This window comes from Phaseolus vulgaris, chromosome 1 (assembly GCF_051622355.1).
Source record: "Phaseolus vulgaris cultivar YP4 chromosome 1, ASM5162235v1, whole genome shotgun sequence".
Classification (NCBI taxonomy): domain Eukaryota; kingdom Viridiplantae; phylum Streptophyta; class Magnoliopsida; order Fabales; family Fabaceae; genus Phaseolus; species Phaseolus vulgaris.
This window is the reverse complement of record NC_143498.1, coordinates 5,535,581-5,556,107: the sequence shown is the minus strand read 5'-3', so window position 1 is coordinate 5,556,107 and position 20,527 is coordinate 5,535,581. Positions and strand designations below refer to the sequence as shown.

General features: G+C 28.7%; 2 protein-coding genes across 2 annotated transcripts; one reads left to right on the top strand and one right to left on the bottom strand.

Moving 5' to 3' along the window:
• Positions 1 to 904: 904 nt before the first annotated feature.
• On the bottom strand, positions 905 to 3,290 carry LOC137816685 (peroxidase 46). Its single transcript, XM_068619939.2, has 4 exons — positions 2,928 to 3,290; positions 2,327 to 2,506; positions 2,050 to 2,215; positions 905 to 1,431 (listed from the first exon to the last, which is right to left on the bottom strand). Exons 1-4 carry the CDS (start codon positions 3,153 to 3,155, stop codon positions 1,016 to 1,018), a joined length of 990 nt encoding a protein of 329 aa, XP_068476040.1. The 5' UTR covers positions 3,156 to 3,290; the 3' UTR covers positions 905 to 1,015.
• Positions 3,291 to 15,429: 12,139 nt separating this feature from the next.
• LOC137816686 (uncharacterized) lies at positions 15,430 to 19,051 on the top strand. Its single transcript, XM_090298844.1, has 2 exons — positions 15,430 to 18,175; positions 18,867 to 19,051. Exon 1 carries the CDS (start codon positions 15,509 to 15,511, stop codon positions 18,146 to 18,148), a length of 2,640 nt encoding a protein of 879 aa, XP_090154970.1. The 5' UTR covers positions 15,430 to 15,508; the 3' UTR covers positions 18,149 to 18,175; positions 18,867 to 19,051.
• Positions 19,052 to 20,527: the final 1,476 nt, after the last annotated feature.

Below are 20,527 nucleotides of genomic sequence, written 5' to 3'. Positions count from 1 at the left end.
TTACTCTTGGTCTAAACCATTATTCCCTATTGGAAACACATATGAATATTTGACATTTTATGTAAATATTTTGTGTATATATTTATAGTTTTATCATACAATGAAAACACTTTTTACATGTTTTTTATTTATTTTTAGTAATATAAATTGAATTTAATGTACATATTTACTTTAATTTTGTATTTTTGGTTAATATAATCTCTACTTATTGTTTTGACCAGCTTTTTCTGTAATAGATGTTTTTTATTGATTCTAATTACATTTGATTCTACATTTTCAGGACTTCAAAATAAATATATGGTTTGTTGAAATTGATATTCTCTACTATTTTCTACGATTTTTTAAGCTGCCACGTGGATTCAATTCTCCATGTTTTATTTTAAACTTGTGTGACCTAATTCAAACCTACATTTAAGCATATCTTTACATTAAATTTCAGAACATATATAGCCTAAATGTACTTTTAAAGTTGTCCATATAAATCATTTGCTTAATTTTCATATTTAGGAATTGACTATTTATCTTGTTTTCTCTTTTTTCTCTCAAATTCCATTTAGGCTCTTCCTTTTCTTCTCTCACTTTCTCTGAATTTCATTTGGTGTTCTTCATCCACGAAGAACTAATTCTTGATTATCAATTCACATAATCATGATCAATCAAGCTTACTTGAGTTTTATACCGATCGTTTAACACTACGAGTTCTTCTATTCTCTATTATGCCCTTTGTGATTACAATTATGTTTTTGAGTTTAGAAATCAAATTAGGAATTGATTGAATTTGGATTTGAGAATTAATGGAGCTAAAAAGAATTAAAGTTTTGTACAACTTATTTTACAAATAAAATATATTATTTCAATTGCCATTATTTCATCAAGAAAATCAATATTTGTTATGCTACAGCAATACAAAAGAAATGTGTATCAGATGGCAAGAAAGAATTGAGAAGAGATACATAAACGCAGTATAGACATTATTTTCCATTCTACATAGAGAATCTTGGTATATGCGTATTTTTTATGCATTAGTTGATGAACAGAAGCGCCTAATTTCACCTTCATCACCAGTTTTGACTCCAATACTAGTGAGTTTCATGAAAGACTGGCCCCAACTTTCAAAGAAAAACTGTTGATCATTTGCCAAGTCCTCCACCAATTTCCTTGTTCTGTTGTCACTTAGCAAGGCAGAGTCAGATTGGAACAACCCCTTGTTGGTGAGAAGATTTCTGTAGTAGTGGTTGTCAAAGACCATGGAAGTTTCAGGATCATTGTTAACTTGTACTGATGGGCTTGCACTCAAGGGACACTCCTTCATTAGCTCATCAGCATAGCTACTATCAAGGCTTTTGTCAATGAGTTTCATCTTTCCCTTGGAGTCCTGTTGGAACCTATCCCTGAATGAGCTGCAATGAGCAGTTCCTATGGTGTGAGCCCCTACAAAGCCAAAAACAGCATGTTACTAATTTCATCTTAAAACCCTTTGCCCTTAAGTATAGTTGCTATATAAGTAGCACCCTAAAACAAGTTATGTGAGACCTCCTATTAGTTACATAGTGTGAGATGTATTCATGTATGATGTACCTATAGGAAGGGTTATTGTGAAGTTAAATGGGTTAAACTGAAAAATGTTATTCTGACATCTGCATAATTAAAAACACTATCTTCTATCTCTGGTTAATTTGGTGTGTGATTCTCAACATAATACTATTACTGTTATTATATAATATGAGATCTTTATACCAAGTACCAAACATATTATTTTTTAATGCTAAAAAATCAGATTTGAAAACAAGCTACCAACTCGGACTTCTAATAAATGTGGTGAGTTGGTTTCCATCTGCATGGCATCAACATTCAATTCTTTCTACCTAACAGAACCTATTTCCTAGCCGCGTGCCTTTATGGGGTTTCCACCACAATCATGACGAAACACATGGGCAATTACCCTTCTAAAAGGGGTGGGGGAAGAAACTGAAAATCAAAGGAATGATACTTATTAAAGAGAAGCATGGCAGTATTATAGGACATGAAAACACTTAGAAGAATATGAACCTGAAAGGATGACAAGGTCAAATAAGGACAACCCTTTATTGGAGAATCGCTTAATCATCTCATCCATTGTAAAACTTGTGTCCAAAATGTTGGGTCTAACGTTTGAAGCAACTGAAACCATGCCATCTCTCCTTCCAGTGGGAATTTGAATCATGGGACCACCAGTCTGTTCTCAAGGGAGAGCCACTCAGATAAATTGCCATAACAAACTTCATCTTAATGCCGTTTTTAAGAGTGTAAGCAATGTAATAATAATGAGGATAAGTGCATAACTTACGAGTTCAACAGCATCTCTTGCAGCCAAAGCAATTATGTCAGCACAAGAAACTGTTCCGGGACAAAGGAACTCAAGGACTCTTTTTGCTGATTCTATAACTGAAAATCCTCCAATAGACCTATTTGCTGGATCACTTTGTTCTGTGTTATTCCCTAATAGCATCAAAGATGCATCACATCCCTACAAATCATGAAATTGATCACCATCTTAAAAGATTAAACCCCTTTGAATTTCACATCACGCAGAGGAAACACAAGAACAAGGGAAACCACATTTGATTTGTTATTAACAATTGAGATTACTCTCTTTATCCTTATTCACTTTAGAGAATTCAAGTCCAAGAACAAGAGGAATCTGATTTCTCCAAAGTGAACGGCTCACTTTAAATAACAAAATTAATAATTGATAAGAAACTCAACTCTAGAAATTAAGTGCACAAGCACAATGTTACATCAACCACTGAGTAAGATAAGTCAAGTCCAAGCTCAAATACAAAAAATACACCGAAAGATAACTAAAAATATAATATGAACATATACAGGCAAATTTAGTACTTATGTGCAAGAACATGTGTTAGGAAGGACTAATAGTAGAAGCTAACCTCCACAAAGCAATCATGAAAAATCAAGCGAAGTAGCTTCCCAGGAATTGAAGGATCAGAAGAAGAAGATGAACTGATACTGTTTCTTACAATGAGTTCTGCTGTTGGGCATGAAGCTGCATAGAAGTTGAAAAGCAGGCTACTTGAAACAGAAGTAGCCAAAAAGAAGACAATAAAAAGACAAGAAACTGCTAGGGGAAAAGGAAAAACCGTTGCTCCTTTCTCCATGGAACCAAGTTCTTAGTCCTTTTGAGTAAGGTCTCAGTTGTTTGCAGTGTGGATAATCTCAGTCACATGATAATGATAGAGAATAGAGATAGATACAGCAAAGTATTACCAGGAAAAAGACCAAATGCAAAGCTACATTTATGTGGTTGGATGAAGACAGTGGATGACATAAATGTAAGAGGTCATGGTCATGCATTATCCCTGCTCTGAAGCATTTAAGATGCATCCTGGTAACTCTTTTTATTACATTACATCAACCGTAGAATAATTATTTCAACAATGTGTTTGGGACAATAGTGCAGTATAAGAGGCTTGTTCTACACCAGCTATGGATAAAAATCTCTATGCTGAGGAATCATAAAAAAATAGTACTTTCATCTTTTCATTTCAACCGCTAACTATAAAGTTCCACCATACTTTTATGGTCTAACACTAGTTAATGTTTGCATTTTAAGGACCATTTGTAGTTTGAGTTTGCTTTGAAGTGCTTTTAGTTCATAACGCATTAGGCAACACCAGGAAACAATAAATTGATGAAGCTAAATAAAACCATGTGCAATTTGATTGAGTGAGAAAAATAGACAAGTACATGAAAGGGGCTTAAGAACAACCCTTCCTCAGTACAAACCCTATTAAGGAAAGGCACTTTCTTCCTGCACCCCTACATTTTTCTTCCTGCACCCCCATAATTTTGTAAATTCCGAAACTAACCCCCACAATTTCGGGATTTGGGAGTATGCTACGGATTCATCAATCCGGAAGTGAATCATGGTGCATTCCGGATGTGGGGGTGTTCCAGAAGCAAAGTTTGCATAAATTATTGATTTTCGGATTGCTGAATCCGGAAGCCTAATTTCTATTACGGATTGGTGGATCCGGAATGATTTTTTTGAATTATGGATTTCTGAATCCAGAATGCATATTTTGAATTACGGATTGGAGGATCCGGAATGGTTTTTTCAATTATGAATGTTTTGCATTTTTTATTTTGAATTAACACTATTATTCATGTTTTACCGGAAACATCAATCCGAGAGATTACCGGATGCACCAATCCGAAAATTTAACGGAAGCGCCAATCCGAAAATTTACCGGATTTCATAATCCGGAATACAAAAAAAAATAAATGTACAGTTTATAGAGGGACAGTTTTGTCTTTGCGCAACCTTGTGGGGGTGCAGGAAGAAAAATGTGGGGGTGCAGGAAGAAACTGCCTTAAGGAAACATAGACATTTTAGGCCTCGACGCATGGTTGTACAGGCCCATGTAGTCTTTGAATCAGCGAGGTTAAATAAGCCAAATTCTCCCTGCACCTCCATTGATCCTCTTTGTACCTCCAGATGTTAATGTTAAACTACATTTCTACCCTTTTTAAAAATTTAAAAATCCTATTTTTCTCTTGATATCACAACGACAACACCTCCTTTCACTTCTTTATTTTTTCTAAAGCAACGCACCTCTATTTATCTCCACAGCGCTGACGCCTCTAGTGTTCAAGTGTTCAAGAGAGCTTTCATTTTTCTAGCGTGTTAGGCGAGACTTGAAGTGGGTTGAAGGAAACATTGTAGTGATGATAAGTTTTTTTTTTTTTTTTTTTTTTTTTTTTTTCTATTTTGAAAGTTGACACCATTTTTGGAGGTTCTATGTTTTTTTATCTCTTGTGTTGGTTTCGGATTGTACAAATCAATGTTCATTTTCTAATAACATACCGGATTGTATAATCCGATTTGTATAAATGGATTTGTGGACTTGGAGTATTAACAAATCTAAGTGTGACACATGATTATGACCCACTTAAAACACTCTCTAGTGGTATTGGTTAAAGTCTATGACCTATTGATTGTGATTTCAAATGTAAAGTAGAAGTAGAAAGTCTAAAGGTTGTTTTTTTGGCTTGTATTCTAATAGGGGACTAGCTCATTTTTTGTAATAAGGTTAACATATCTCTTAAACATTCTATTTCAATTAATTTATTTTTTGTTGATAAAAAAGAAGTCTCTCGTGGTATAAAATTCTAACCCTTAAAATCTTGCATAACAACTAATACTATTACCTCCATTCCTAATCATAACATGACAATAAATATGTTTGTGCGGACTTGTCTTCTTAATTGTTGGACTAAGTGATTCAAAATTACATCTTAGTACTACGGAAGACACATTTCATAACATAACCTCATGCTCTTTTGCATGGATCCTATGATTAGTATTTTTAAGGTGTAGATGTTTTGATTCATGTTACCCAATAGGGATAGTAAGGATAAAGGAACATACAAGAAAATTCAACTCTTAGTTAATAAAAAAAATGAGAATTCAACTTAATGAAATTAGTCTAATGAGAAATTAGAAAAAAAATAAAAATTATACAATAGATTAAGTATGGAAAAAATTGATATTTATTGACCAAATTTATCTAACTATGTTTCTAAAAAAAACTCTTAAATTTTAGTATTTGCAATATAATTTAAATAATTTATTGTATATAGTTTCAACTCTATAAAACTTTACTCATATACTTGTTAATACAAAAGATTGATCATTGGGTCAATTATGTGAAAAGAGCTAATATTTTATAAAATATTTTTATGAATATTTTATAATACTCAGCTAATTAGTAATTTAATATATGTATGTAATTAGTTTCTTTTACTTGAAGGTAGTTTGTCCTCTAACAAAAACAACTTTAGTATCCAAAAGCTTTCTAGATATTCTGGTAGAATCTCCAAAACTTCAACCAAGATCAAGATTTTCATTGAGCTATATTAATACATTTTTCACTATCTACTCAAAAGTGAGAACTCACTTAGTAGACACAATGAATGACTTATCTCTAATCTTAAAAAGAGTTTAAAAGTTATCTAAATGTAGAAAGATTTAGAATAATTAAAAAAATGATTTTTTTTAATATATTCGTATATATATATCTTAAAGATGTATGCATTCTTCATTTAATTTAAAATTATGTCTTCAACCTAAATAAAACAGTTCTTTTAAACATTTTACCATTTAATGAAAATACAAGCAAACGTAGGAAGTAAAATAAAGTACAAATTTTATTAAAGAACATAATATATTTTTATTATTGAAGATCATATATCTAAAATTGGCAAAGAAAGAAAAGAAATTATTTAAGCCTTAAAAATATACTTAACCACCATTTTTTCAATTGGATGGTGCGCTCTAAACCATTCTTTCACTTTCTTTTTCTCATTTTTTTCCCACCATGCAAATATTGATATGACTATAATTTCATTATATTTAAATTCTCCACAAACTTTCCTTTCAAAGAAAGTATTATATCTTAATTGGAGTTTGTCCCTTCTGTTTTTTCAACCGTGATTTGCACGAATCTGACTATAATTTTGTTATATTTACATCCTCCACAAACTTCCCTTTCTGAAAAAACAATCATGAATCTTCTTTTTACCAAATAAATCTAATTCAATTCATTTTCTTTATTTTTGTTTAAAAATAAATAATAAAAACAAATAATGGAAAAAATAAAAAGTTATCGATTACGTTTTATAAAATGAGATGAAAATGAAAATAAAAGTATTTCTAAAAAATAATATCTTTTTAGAGAGTGAGTAATCTATTTTCTAATCATAAAAAAATAGTAACAACATATATGGATAATATATTTTCTCAGTGTAAGACAAAATAATCCAATTTTCATATAGCATGTATCATGAAGAAGTCTTTGTAAAAAATAATACTATTTTTTTAAGAGTTTGTGAATAATCTATTGTCTTACTATGAGTAAATAGTAACAAAAATATGGATAATCGATTTTCTTAGTGTAATTTCATATAGCATGATTATTAGTTATAAATAATCGATTGTGGACAAATTATTTGACTATCTTGCAATTTTTTCATTTTTAGTTTTCTTAAATTAAATTTGTTGTATTTTTTTAATCTATTTTCATGTATCATATTTTTCTTTTACCTATTCTCATTCAGCCTATTTGATGCTTAATTATTTTATCAACATAATTAATTATTTGATGCATTCGGTTTTTTTTTTCAGCATTTTGACGCATACGTCTGATTATCTTATATTATTTTAAATAAAAAGCTTTTCAAGGAACTATGTTTTAATCATAGTATTTATGATAATTTTCTTAATCATTTATCTCCTTGTTCAATTGGATGAATAGAAAATATGACTTTGTATAAAACTTAGATGGAAGAATTTATATAAGCTATATATATATATAAATTATAATATATAAATGAAAGCAAGTTTTATTTTATAAAATTGATTTTGTAATTTTAAATTAGACTTAAATTTTAGTTTTATAATATTGTATAAGAGTGTATCAAAGATTTATCTTAATGAAATTAGTTGTACTTATCAATACCTCCACTATTTCCATGTTGGAAATCTTAATGTGAGGAGTGTATTGAAAAACTCTCTTATTAAGTTAGAATTGAGTGTTGTGATAGTAAAATTGCTATGTGATTTTGTTTTTTTTTTTCTATTTTTTTTCATATATCACATGAGTGTCGGGTTGGTTGGTTGAGTGACACTCAAGCAATCATTATTGGGGTAAAACATTTCGCTCAAGTATCACACTAATTACTCAGGTGACGGTTTATTACTCTAACTATGTGATGAGGGTTTATCCAAGTCACCACAACTTAGTTGAAAAAATCAAAGAAGTTTGGAACTTTATTGAGGAAAACACCCCTTTAGGTCTTCATTCTTCCGAGCATTATACATAATTGTAGAAATTAGTTTAGGAATTTATTTTGGACATTGAAAATAATTGTACAAATTAGTTTAGGAATTATTTTGGATATTGTATTTGGGTCACGAATAGTTTAGATTAAATAACCTAACCCTAATTGAGAGAGTTAACACCAATCTAGGATAAATAACATAGCTTGGGCACCAAGTTAGCTAGCTCAAGACTAGCTAACTTAGGGTAAATACATGATTTATTGCATATTCCTTTTTACCTTGAGGTTTTTATCTTTAGTTGGTCGAACAATCTTTAATACCGAGTGTGGTAGGTTGTTCGACCCTGACCGATATTAATAAACTTATTATTTTGTTTATGATATATTTTAGATATTATTATTTGTTTAAACACATCTTATAGTGAATTAGGAAAAGTAGCACTCATATAATAATGTCAAGACTAAAATTTCAAGGCTAATGGAAAGGAATAAATGAAATAACCATGAGCGTTAATTTTTATCTTTTTCTATTTATTTTCAAGACAAAAAATAAATTTCTTAAGAAATTTTGCTTAAAAGGTCTAGATTAATTTCTTATAAAAAAGTACTTGGTAGGAGATGAAATTTTGCTTTGTTTTTTTTTTATTCTGCATAAAATTACTAAAATTACTTTTCTCAATATTGGTGTGTTTAACACAATATACATAATATTTATGAAGAAGAAAATATTTATAATATATATATTTAATAAAAAAATCAATAAATTAAAAGTACTAGAGATAATTCAATCCTTTAAAAAAAATAACATGTGTTCTATTACATAGAGATATTAGACTTTATCCTGGATTCACTACAAGAAAAAAAGGTTTTAGTGGAGGTTATTTAGCGGAGGTTAACATAACCTTAGGAATTGATTTAATTAATGGAGGTTTTTTTCTAAAACCTCAACAAAATAACGGAGGTTTTTTAACCTTATTTAAATTCCAAAGGTTTATTATAAAACCTTGGCAAAATGACGGAGGTTTTTTTAACCTTCATTAATTTCCGAAGGTTTATTTTAAAATCTCCGCAAAATAACTGAGGTTTTTTTAACCTTCATTAGTTTCCATAGGTTTATTTCAAAACCTCCGCAAAATAACGGAGGTTTTTTAACCTTAGTTAATTTTCAAAGGTTTACTTTAAAACCTCTGCAAAATAGTTGAGGCTTTTTAACCTTTGTTAAGTTTCATTAATTTATTCTAAAATCTCATCAAAATAATGATTTTTTTTTTAATTTTCGTTAATTTTAAAATGTTTATTGTAAAACATTAATAAAATATTTTAAATTTTCTCAAATTTCAATAAATAAATATAATTAAAAATTTTTAAAAAAATATTTTAAAAAATAATTTTAATATATTTGATAACTAAATTCTTAAAGTTTTTGAAAATGTAACTTTAAACATATAATTTTTTTTTAAAATATTCTTGATTTTAAATATTTATTTAATTAAAATTAATTAATTTTTATTTATTTTATATAAATATTTTTAATAAAAAAAGAAAAATTATAATTTTTTTAACTTTTCCAAAGATGTATTTTCAAACCTCAGGAAAATACTCAGACTTTTTACAACTTTGACTAAAATGTTCATTCTCCTCTTCCACTTCCACAATACTTCTCATCCTCTACCATAGCTTCTCATCCACCGGACCTGTTTTAGCGGGAGAAATTACAACCCTGGATAAATGACTTAATGGAGGTTTTAACCCTAGATAATGTAAAAATAAACCCTTGTTAAAACCATTTTTTCTTGTAGTGATTTTGCTCTGCTACTAACTCAACTTTTGTATTCCATAAAAAAAACAGGTCAGACTAGTAATGAACGATGTTGTCTCATAGCAAAATACATTTGAAGTACATACATATCCGATACTAATCCATATACTCCTATTAAACAAAATGCACTTACTTCTCCTTATCTCTTCCTAAATTAAGTCTGCATTTTACATAGATTTATAGTTGCAGAGTAAACAATCTGATTTCTTAGTAGCTAGACGCACAACAATTTGATTTCTAGTATACTCTTCAACTAAACAAGATGAATACGTATTTTTTGTTTATTTATTTGTTTGAGAATTTCATTAGTTTTAAAGGATGATTATCTATGAAGTTCAAACACTTCTTTTAAATAGCGTGTCAGTGTTGGATACTCATACCAGACACCACCACTCGTATGACACTTGTAGGACACGTATCCGTGAAGTGTCCAATTCAAAAAGTATTTGTTGGATTTCTGACAATTCTAGTACTATTCTAACACAATTTTAAGAAGAAAAAATACATTAATTTTTTAAATACTCAAACTTATTGTATAAATTTTTATTATAATTATAAAAATAAGAAACAAATCTTTTTGAACCAGACATGAAAAACATTTTTTTGCTCCAAAAAATAATCTGGAACATACTTGTGCACATAAATCTTTATTGTCAATTTATATAATTCATAATTATATAATATATAGATTCGTGTCCCCGTGTCTTACATTTTAAATATTATACGTATTTTCGTGTCAGTGTCCGTGTTGTATCTGTGTCTGTGTTAGTGTCTACGCATTCCTAAAACTTATTCGCTCCTCACGTGAAATTTTTCGCTTTAATTATTTATATAAAAATGTATGATATTATTTTTATCAGAAATAGTATATATTAAATAAGGAGGATAACGAAAAATAAGATATTATTATTGAGTGGAAAAAATAAGGAATGAATACGACAAATGCGTAATTTATGTTTGATTTGAATACGTCTTCCGAAATCGTTTTCCTGGGGACAAGAGACACATTTTCTCAAACAATCGGTTTTTCAAGTCAAGTCGTTGCAATGCTAATTAACTATATTTTACTATTTAACACAAAATTTCATTATATTATCAGAGGACAAACTCTAATCTCATCAAACACTTCTATAAAATCATAACAAATTATTTCAGTTTTAAATATGGCATTACATTAAATATTTTAAAAATTAATCTTTTATAATGATCATATACCCACTGAAAGAGCAATTATTTAGAATTAAAAATAACAATTATTTATTTGAAAATTCAACATTATCATTACGGTTTTATTTTATACAATTATCGCGAAATTATAAGAGAATATATATAATACTATAATGTGAATTGGTTTATAAGAGAATATATATAATACTAACATAATCTCAATTGGTTTAAATCATTAACAAATTCAATACTTCAATATAATAAAGACATCAGTCGCAATTCACAATGCTTTATACCATTATAACGTATCTAAATAGAACTCATAGTAAATATGATGAATTGAAATTTAGAGAGATAAAATTTTAGAATTAAAAAAAAATTGTTTTTAATCTATTTATATATATATATATATATATATATCTTTTAAAGATATATCCATTCTTCGTTTAATCTAAAATTATGTCTTTTAACTTAAATAAATTAGTTCTTATAAAAATTGTATCATTGAATGAGTACAAGTAAACGATGAAGCAAAATAAAATACAAATTTTATTAAATAACATTATACTTTTTTTTATTAAAGATCGTATATCTAAAATTCACAAAGAAGTAAAACAAATTATTTAAGCCTTAAAAATATACTTAACCACCATTTTTTTCAACCGAATTGTGACTTGGATGGTGCGCTCTAAACAATTATTTTGCTTTCTTTTTCTCTCTCTTTTTTTTCCACCATGCAAAAATATTGATATGGCTATAATTTCATTATATTTACATCCTCCACAAACTTTCCTTTCGAAAAAAAAAATTATATCTAAATTGGAGTTTGTCCCTTCTGTTTTTTCAACCGTGATTTGCACGAATCTGACTGTAATTTTGTTATATTTACATCCTCCACAAACTTCCTTTTCCGAAAAACAATAATTCTTCTTTTTACCAAATAAATCTAATTCAATTCATTTTCTTTATTTTGTTATCATTCATCCGGACAATTTTTGTGAACGAAAAATCTAACATCATCTTATCTCCTATTTTAGGAATTAATATGAATGTTCCAATATATTTAGACCTTTCAATTTGGTCTAGTTTATGAGGATTATCCATACGGGCAGAGGTTAACAAAAAGAAGCTTACAAAGCCAAAAAAAAAAAAAAAGTCCCCATTAAAAAAAATCATTGAGTCAAACTGCCAATAAAAATTCCATGAGCAAGATTCAATCCATGAATATTTTTTAAAGTAAAAAAATATTATTTAAAAATGAAAACGAAAAAAATTACTAAAAGAATTCTTTTATATAAATGAAAAATATTTATTCAATCCAAATTCAAACCTAGTATAGACAAATGTTGGATTGAACTTAGATCAGGTTAGCACCACGTTAAGTTGGTCAAGATATGTCTAGGTCGGTCAAATAAGGTTAAGTCTAGGTCAGACTAAGACGGAATAGGTCCAAGTCAAGCTGAGTTAGACTTGACCTAAGTTGTGTTGAGTTGGATCGAGTAAGGGTTGAGACAAGTTAGGTCTTAACCAAGTCTATGTCAAGTCAAGTGCAATTTCGGATAGGTTTTGCTTAGGCTAAGATGGACCTGGCTCATGTTGGATCAAGTTGGGTTGAACTTGAGTTGGACAAGTTGGTTTGGACTCATATTTGACAAATCAAGTCAAGCCTAAGTCAGCTCGAGTTGGAAAGAAACTAGGTTTGTGCAAGTTGTTCCAGGTCAATATGGGAATGGTTGGGTCATGCCTAAGTCAAGTAGGTCGATTTGGGGTAAGTCCAAGTCAAATTAAGGGTTGATCAAGTCTATGTCGTTTTGAGTTGAGTCGAGTCCATGTTGGATCAAGTAGAGTTAGGTCATGACCTCATGTTTGACTGAGTTAAGTTGAGCTCATGTCGAGTCAAGTCGAGTAGAGTCCACTTCGGGCAAAGTTGAGTTAGACTCGTATGTTGGGCTAAGTTCATATAGGGCCATGTTACGTCGAACTAAGATAGAAATGAACAAAGTCGGATGCACGTCAGATATAAAGTCAAGTCAAACTCAAGTTGGATTGGATCGGGTCAATTGGACAAGTTAGGTTGACCATATATAACCTTTCACTTAAGTTGCAAATAATTAAAATTAATTAAAGATCAATTTATAATTAATATAAAATATTTAGATATCAATTTTCAATTTAGAATATTTAATGACTCATGTAATTCTAAAAATATTTAGGAGTTTATTGAAATCTTATAGTGGAAAAAACCCACTTTAGTCTAATCCACTTAATGTGGATACGAAGATTGAGACTTTTTAACCCACTTATTTAGTGAACAAATAAAAGCATCTTATTTTTTGAGTGGATTAAAATTGATCCATGTGATAAGTGTCTAATTTCCATAATATTTCATATTAAAATATAGACACTTATGAGTATTAATTGCTAATTTACATATAAAATATTTCTAATTTATGAATTTATACCTTTTACATTTTGTATGATCTTTAATTGAATAAGAGCATTTTATTTCCAAATTTGTTCTTAATTGTAGGTTTCTAGTGAAGAATGGAAATTTGGACTAAAGAAGAATCATATTTGTTGAAAGAAGAAAGTTGGAAGGCCCAAAACACACAAAAGAGAGAAAAAAATCCAACTCAACAATGAGAATGTGTCAGATTAATTGGACTATTTTTATGTTTTTATCATTAAGCCCATGAGCACGACGCAGGAAGTCACCTAACTCTAACAAATTAAGTAAAATAAGGGACTAGAGGCACAACCCTAGTGTGCAGATTAATAGGAAAACACTATTGAGTGAATTATAACCAATTGAGAGAAAGGAAGGTGCTAGAAGTATACGTGGCTAATTCTACCCTTTGGGATTGAGAATAATCTTTCTCAATCTCATGTATTTTGATTAATTGAAAGAGGTTACAAATATTCTCCAGATATTTCAGCATACCTATGTACCAATATACCTCCTTATTAATCGGGGATCAGAATGCATATCAGTCAATAACTGATATCCGGTCCATCATGGCAAGGGCTCATAACCAACACTATAATAAAACCCTCTGCGGAGGTGTAAGGTAGGCTTTAATCAACTTTACAATATATACTCTTTACACAAAGTACTTACTTAGAGTACCTTTTCAGGTCACCCCGACTGGGCATTAACCACTGACCGAACACCAATAACAAAAGGAGGAGACTTGAAGGAAGGAGCAAGGAGACTACTGACAAATTAGCAATTGTACAACCAATTTCAGGTATTATCTAGGTCCCTCTTTGTCCATACAGATACAAAAACAAATGGAAACGAATGGAGTTATTAATGTAGTTATGAAACATGAATGACATAATTTTTAGTTATTACAAGAATGCATACCATGTTACTGGTAAATATGATTTGAATTATATACTGTGTGAGTGGTGTGTCTTAGAGTTCTATATTTTCTTATGTTGTGATTGTATTTAGTATGAGGTATAAGAAAAGTAAAAAGTTTTGAACAGAATTAAGAATATTATTTAATTTCACTTTTTATGTTTACTTTATATGTATTTTGGAAACTTAATGTTACTAAAAGATTTGTTGTAATAATTTTTTTTAATATACTAAATAACTTTTTATAACAATGAAGTTCATTTATCATAAATTTGCATTACAACTTAGACATTAAAATTGATTATCAAAATTTAATGATAATAAAATTTATATATTAAAACATTCATTTATTAAAATTAAGTTATATTAAAATACATTTATATTTAAATATATTTTTAGTTCCCTAAATTTGGTTACTTTATTTTTAATTCCATAAAATTTGAAAATTACTTTTTAATCCTTGTAAATGTTATTAGTGGAATTTATGATATTTTTTAACCACTAAAACCGAAAAAAAAAGTTTCGACCTTAAGAATTTCTTTTTCATCTTTCTTCATCTTCTTGTCATTAAACTATATTATATTATTTTTAAACCGTTAAACGCATTTTTATAAAATAAATATTTTTAATTTAAAAATATATGTACCTAAAAATGATTAATTTTAAAATATTTAGTAATATTCGAAATAAGGAATGAATACAAGCCATGCATAATTTATGTTTGATTTGAATAGGTCTTTCCAAAATCGTTTTCGTGGGGACAAATTTGGTCAAATAATCGGTTTCTATAGTCAAGTCGTTGCAAATCTAATTAACTATATTTTTTTTTATTTATCACAAAATTTCATTATATTCTCAGAGGACAAACTCTAATCTTATCACATACTTCTATGAAATCATAACAAATTATTTCACTTTAATATTTAAGTTGTAAATATGGCATTACAATAACTATTTTAAAAACAATATTTTATATAATTATTTATTTGAAAGCATTATAAAATAACAATTTATTTTATTTAAAAATAATCTTTTACATTAACTAAAAGGAAAATTTACATTATTTATTTTAAAAGTAATCTTTTACATTAACTAAAAGAATAATTATTTTGAATTAAAAATAACAATTATTTATTTGAAAATTGAATATTATCATTAAGGTTTTATTTTTAAAAAATATCTTGAATTATTAAAGAATATGTATATGTAATACTCTTAATAATGTGAAACTTTTAGGACTCCAATCACTATAAGTACAGTTTCTCTCCTTTACATTCAAGTCATCCATCTTAGCTCACCCCTCCATTTGTCTTGCAATCATGACTATATTTCCATCTCAAAAGGCAATCATGTTTTCATGGTTGCTATGCGGAATCATATTCAACACGGGCTTATGCAGCTTCAATATTCACTGCAACCAACAAGACATGCATGCTCTCTTAAACTTCAAACAAGGAATCATAGATCCATCCGGTGTCATTTCTTCATGGTCCACTAAACTAGATTGCTGTCAATGGAAAGGAGTCATGTGTAATAACATCACAAGTAGAGTCACTGGAATCAGTATTCGGTGTTCTACAACTCTTCCATCTTACAGGGACGAAGAAGATAAATCACATTGCCTTACAGGTTCCATTCGCCTATCCTTGTTGTTAGTGGAGTTGGAATTTTTAGATTACTTGGATTTGAGAAACAATGACTTCTTAGCATTACAATTTGATTATGTGCATAATCATAATTCTCATAATCTATCCATACTTACTTCTCCTCGTCAGTGTGTCAACTCTTCAACTCTTGGTCATCTTGATTTATCACTTAACTGGAATCTTGCCATCAGCAACCTTCAGTGGCTTCCCTATATTTCCTCCCTGGAATATCTCAACCTCCGTGATATTGATCTTAGCAAAGAAACTAATTGGCTTCAATTAGTGACTATGCTTCCATCACTTTCATCCCTCAATATGCGTGCTTGTCAACTTAAAGACTTGAGTTTGTCTCTTAACTATGCTAATTTTACTGCACTCGAAGTTCTTTATCTTTCTGCAAATGAATTTGACTCAGAGTTACCTAAGTGGCTATTCAATCTTAGTTCCAATATCTATGATTTAGACCTTAGCTCAAGTTCTTTAATAGGACATCTACCTAAGGCATTGTTAAATCATCGAGATTTGGAAGACTTGGTCTTGGAAGACAATAACTTTGATGGACCCATTCCAGATTGGTTAGGTGAATTCGAACATTTAAAACATCTTATTCTTGGAGTAAACAATTTTTCTGGATCTATTCCCACAAATTTGGGAAATCTATCTTCCTTAATTACCTTGGATATTGCCTCAAATCCATTGACAGGAGTTGTGTCCGAGAGAAATTTTGCTAAATTGTCAAAATTAAAGGAACTGGATATATACTCATATTCATCGTTAATCTTTGATTTTGACTCCCATTGGATTCCACCCTTTCAACTTGAAGAATTAGTTATCGGGTTTTCAAATCCCAACCTTCCTGCGTGGTTATATACTCAACGATCTATTGAAAGGTTAACTATTTGGGAATCATCATTTGAGGCTCCAAACAAATTCTGGAATTTTGTATCAAGGATGACTAAAGTCCAATTACAAGGTAATTTGATAGACGGGAACATATCAAACGTGTTGTTAAACTCTACAATCATTGATCTCTCATCGAATGGTTTGAAAGGTTCCTTGCCTCAATTATCACCAAACGTTGTCTTTGTCAACTTATCAAATAATTCATTATCAGGAGACGTGTCTCCCCTATTATGTGATAATAAGATGTTGAATGGGAAAAACAGTCTGTTGTTCTTGGACATATCATTGAATAATCTATCTGGAGGGCTTACGAATTGTTGGAAGAATTGGAAATCTTTGGTTGCTATTCACTTGGGAAGCAATAATCTATCAGGTAAGATACCCTCATCAATGGGCTTTCTATCTAACCTCACCTCACTCCATTTGCATGAGAATAAGCTAAATGGAGAGATTCCTCCCTCATTGCAAAATTGTCGCTCTCTACTGGTCTTTAATGTTCGCAATAACCACTTATCAGGAAACATACCAGATTGGATATCTCACAGGGTAATGGCTCTCCAATTAAGGTCCAATCATTTTAGTGGTAAAATCCCTCCACAAATATGCCAAATGTCTTCCCTCATTATATTGGATATTGCACATAACACAATCTCTGGTCATATACCCAATTGTCTTCCTAATATCAAAACCCTACTTTTCAACAATGTTTCTAAAAACAAACTTTCTTTTTCCTTTCCTACATCTCGTAATGCTTACATCTATGAAAGTGACAATCTTGAATTGGTTACTAAAGGTCGAGTATCAAAATATGACCGAAACCTACACTTTATGACCCTAATTGATATGTCAAGTAACAATTTGTCTGGAACAATACCTCCACAAATGTTTAGTCTTATGGGATTGTCTTCCTTGAACTTATCCAACAATAATTTATCAGGAAAAATACTAAATGAGATAGGAAATATGAAAAACTTAGAGTCTCTTGATTTTTCAAAAAACCAACTTGGGGGTGAAATTCCTCAGAGCTTATCCAGTTTGTCCTTTTTGGCTTACTTGAATATTTCATTCAACAATTTGAGAGGCAAAATACCATCAGGCACACAACTTCAAGGATTCACTGCTTTTAGTTATATGGGCAACAGTGATCTTTGTGGACCCCCACTTACCAAAATGTGCTTTCAGGATGATAAACATAAAGACACAAAGCTTGTTGGGGAAGATGGAAATCAATATGAATTTTGGCCATGGTTTTACATCGGAATAGAATATGGATTTGTAACGGGCTTTTTGGGAGTTTGTTGTGCCGTTTTCTTCAACACAAAACTAAGACATGCTTACTTCAAGTTTCTTAATGACTTGAGAGATCGACTTCGTGTCTTGGTGGTTGTCAACATGAATCCCTTCCGTTAAGCTCAAACAAGTTGCATACAAATACTGGTAAGTGAAAACCTTTTGTTAAAATATCACTTTAGTTTATCTTTCCCTACTCTTTCTTTCATAATTACAAAAATATACTTTAATTCTTTAACTTTTATCTTTTAATTCTTTATGTATGGTTTGAATTACACTAATATTTATATTCCATTTATTTAAAACATATATAAATATAAATAAATTGATTGTAGTACATAAATGAGTTTTCTCAACTTATACATATGTCATACTTGTGCCTTAACTTAAGTGACTTTTTTAAAAGCATATATAAATATAGATTTTATTATTCTTGTAACTTATCAAAGTATAGTGACAAAGTACATCAATTTGCTTTAATTCGTCTAGTTTTACTTTTTATTTATTAAAATTGAGTCTGGATAAAATGGACATTAAAATTGGGACATACTGATTGACTACAAATCTTAGACTGTCTTAATAATATTTATATTTTAACAATGTTTTCTTTTTTTAAGTAGATCCAACAAATTCTTACATCGTAAAGTGAAAAATATCAAATATAAGGATGTTTTATGAGTTTGATGAGAAGCAATTAAAAAAAAAGTGAAAATACTTTATAATTAATTGATGTTTTGTGATGTATTAAAAATATTAAGTTGCAAAATTATATGATAATGAACATTTTCCATTAATTTATTTATTCTAATAAAAAAACTTTTGTTATCTTATATCTTAGGCATTTTCCATTCTTCAAAAGGGAATCAAACGTAGAAGAAGAGAACGTGATGGTGTAATTCGTATGATAAAACTGCAAACAATGCCAACAGTGATGAACTTAATATTTGATTAGTAATAATTGGTGTATTTTGTTTTTTCTTTTTAAGTTGTGTCATGATTTTGAATTTTAACTTTTCTTTTTCATTTATTATGTATTATGCAAAGAGTGTTGATCTTTATAGCATTTAAGTTGTATCTTTTATATAGCTAGATCATTTCACGTTAACTTTACACTAAATATTCGTAGCATTAGTTAGTAGTGATTTTTAAAATGTTCGTAGAAAGTAATGTGATAGTATTATGGTTAGGGTTAGATTCTCTTTAGAAACATTAGTTAATAAGTTAGTTTCTATTTTATAAGTTAAGTAAAGTTCTAAGCTTATAAATTGGTTTATTGAATGTTATTTGATAAAGTAAATGAATAACTAATTAAGTTGGTACATGTAAAATTATATAAAATAACACAACTATAATTAAGTTTTATTATATTAATGAAATTTGTATTCTTTTGACAAAAATATATTTTTATATATAATTATAATCATAATTTTTAAAATAATTATTTTTATTGAACGTTTTAGTACCTCTATTTATTTATTTTTAAAGTTTTATAGGCCTTTTCTATTTGGATAAGTCATCTTATTTAAATGGGTTAATGTAATTAATATTAATCAAATTTATTTATTTTTATTTCTTAATTAATTTGAACTACTGTTACATTGAATTTATCTTTTGCAATTTTAATTTTGATGTAGTACTATATAATAAAATATTATTTACTTCAAAATGTTAAGTTTTTTTTTAATTGAACTACATAAAAAATTAAAAAATAAACCAATAAATACTAAAAATAATTTAATAATTAATTGTTTTTATAAAATTGAAATGACTAGTAAAAAGAAATTAAGGATCTCTTCTACTTTAAATTAAGAATTAAAAACTAAAAGATAAAATAATAAACCTTAGTCATTAATTAAAATTTGACAATCTATAATGCATACTCATATATCCTAAATCATAATTTATTGTAATACCCATCATGATAAAAAAAAAATCATCTATGACTAAGATTATTTAATGAATTTACACTTATTTTTAGATGAACTAATTCATCCACCTTTTATCAAAACATTAAAACAATTTATTCTCTACTTCACAAGCATGACTTTAAATATGATATGATATTTCTGGTTTTAAATTATAACAAAATATTTCTCATTTCATTGCCATAACATGTCTATAAACATAATATAATATTCTAATGTTTGCAATGCTAAATTTGTTTTTTTAAGTAGATAAGAAGCATGACTTTATTGATTTTTATGATTCACGCAAGTTAGAGTATAAGAGAGTGTTGACGATTATATTTAATATTATATATAAATCATAAAGTAAGTAGAGAAATATTGTAAATTATATAATACTATTTACTCTTTGAGTGAATCTTATTAAGAAAATCATAATTTTTAAAAAAAAAAATATTGAGTAGAAGATAATGTAAAAAATTATATTTTTAATATATTTTTTTATTTGTATTGATTTCTTTCTTTTAAAAAAAAACTGTTGATGATGGTGTATGTAAAATAATTAGGTGGCAAATAGTAAAACTGTTGAACTAGC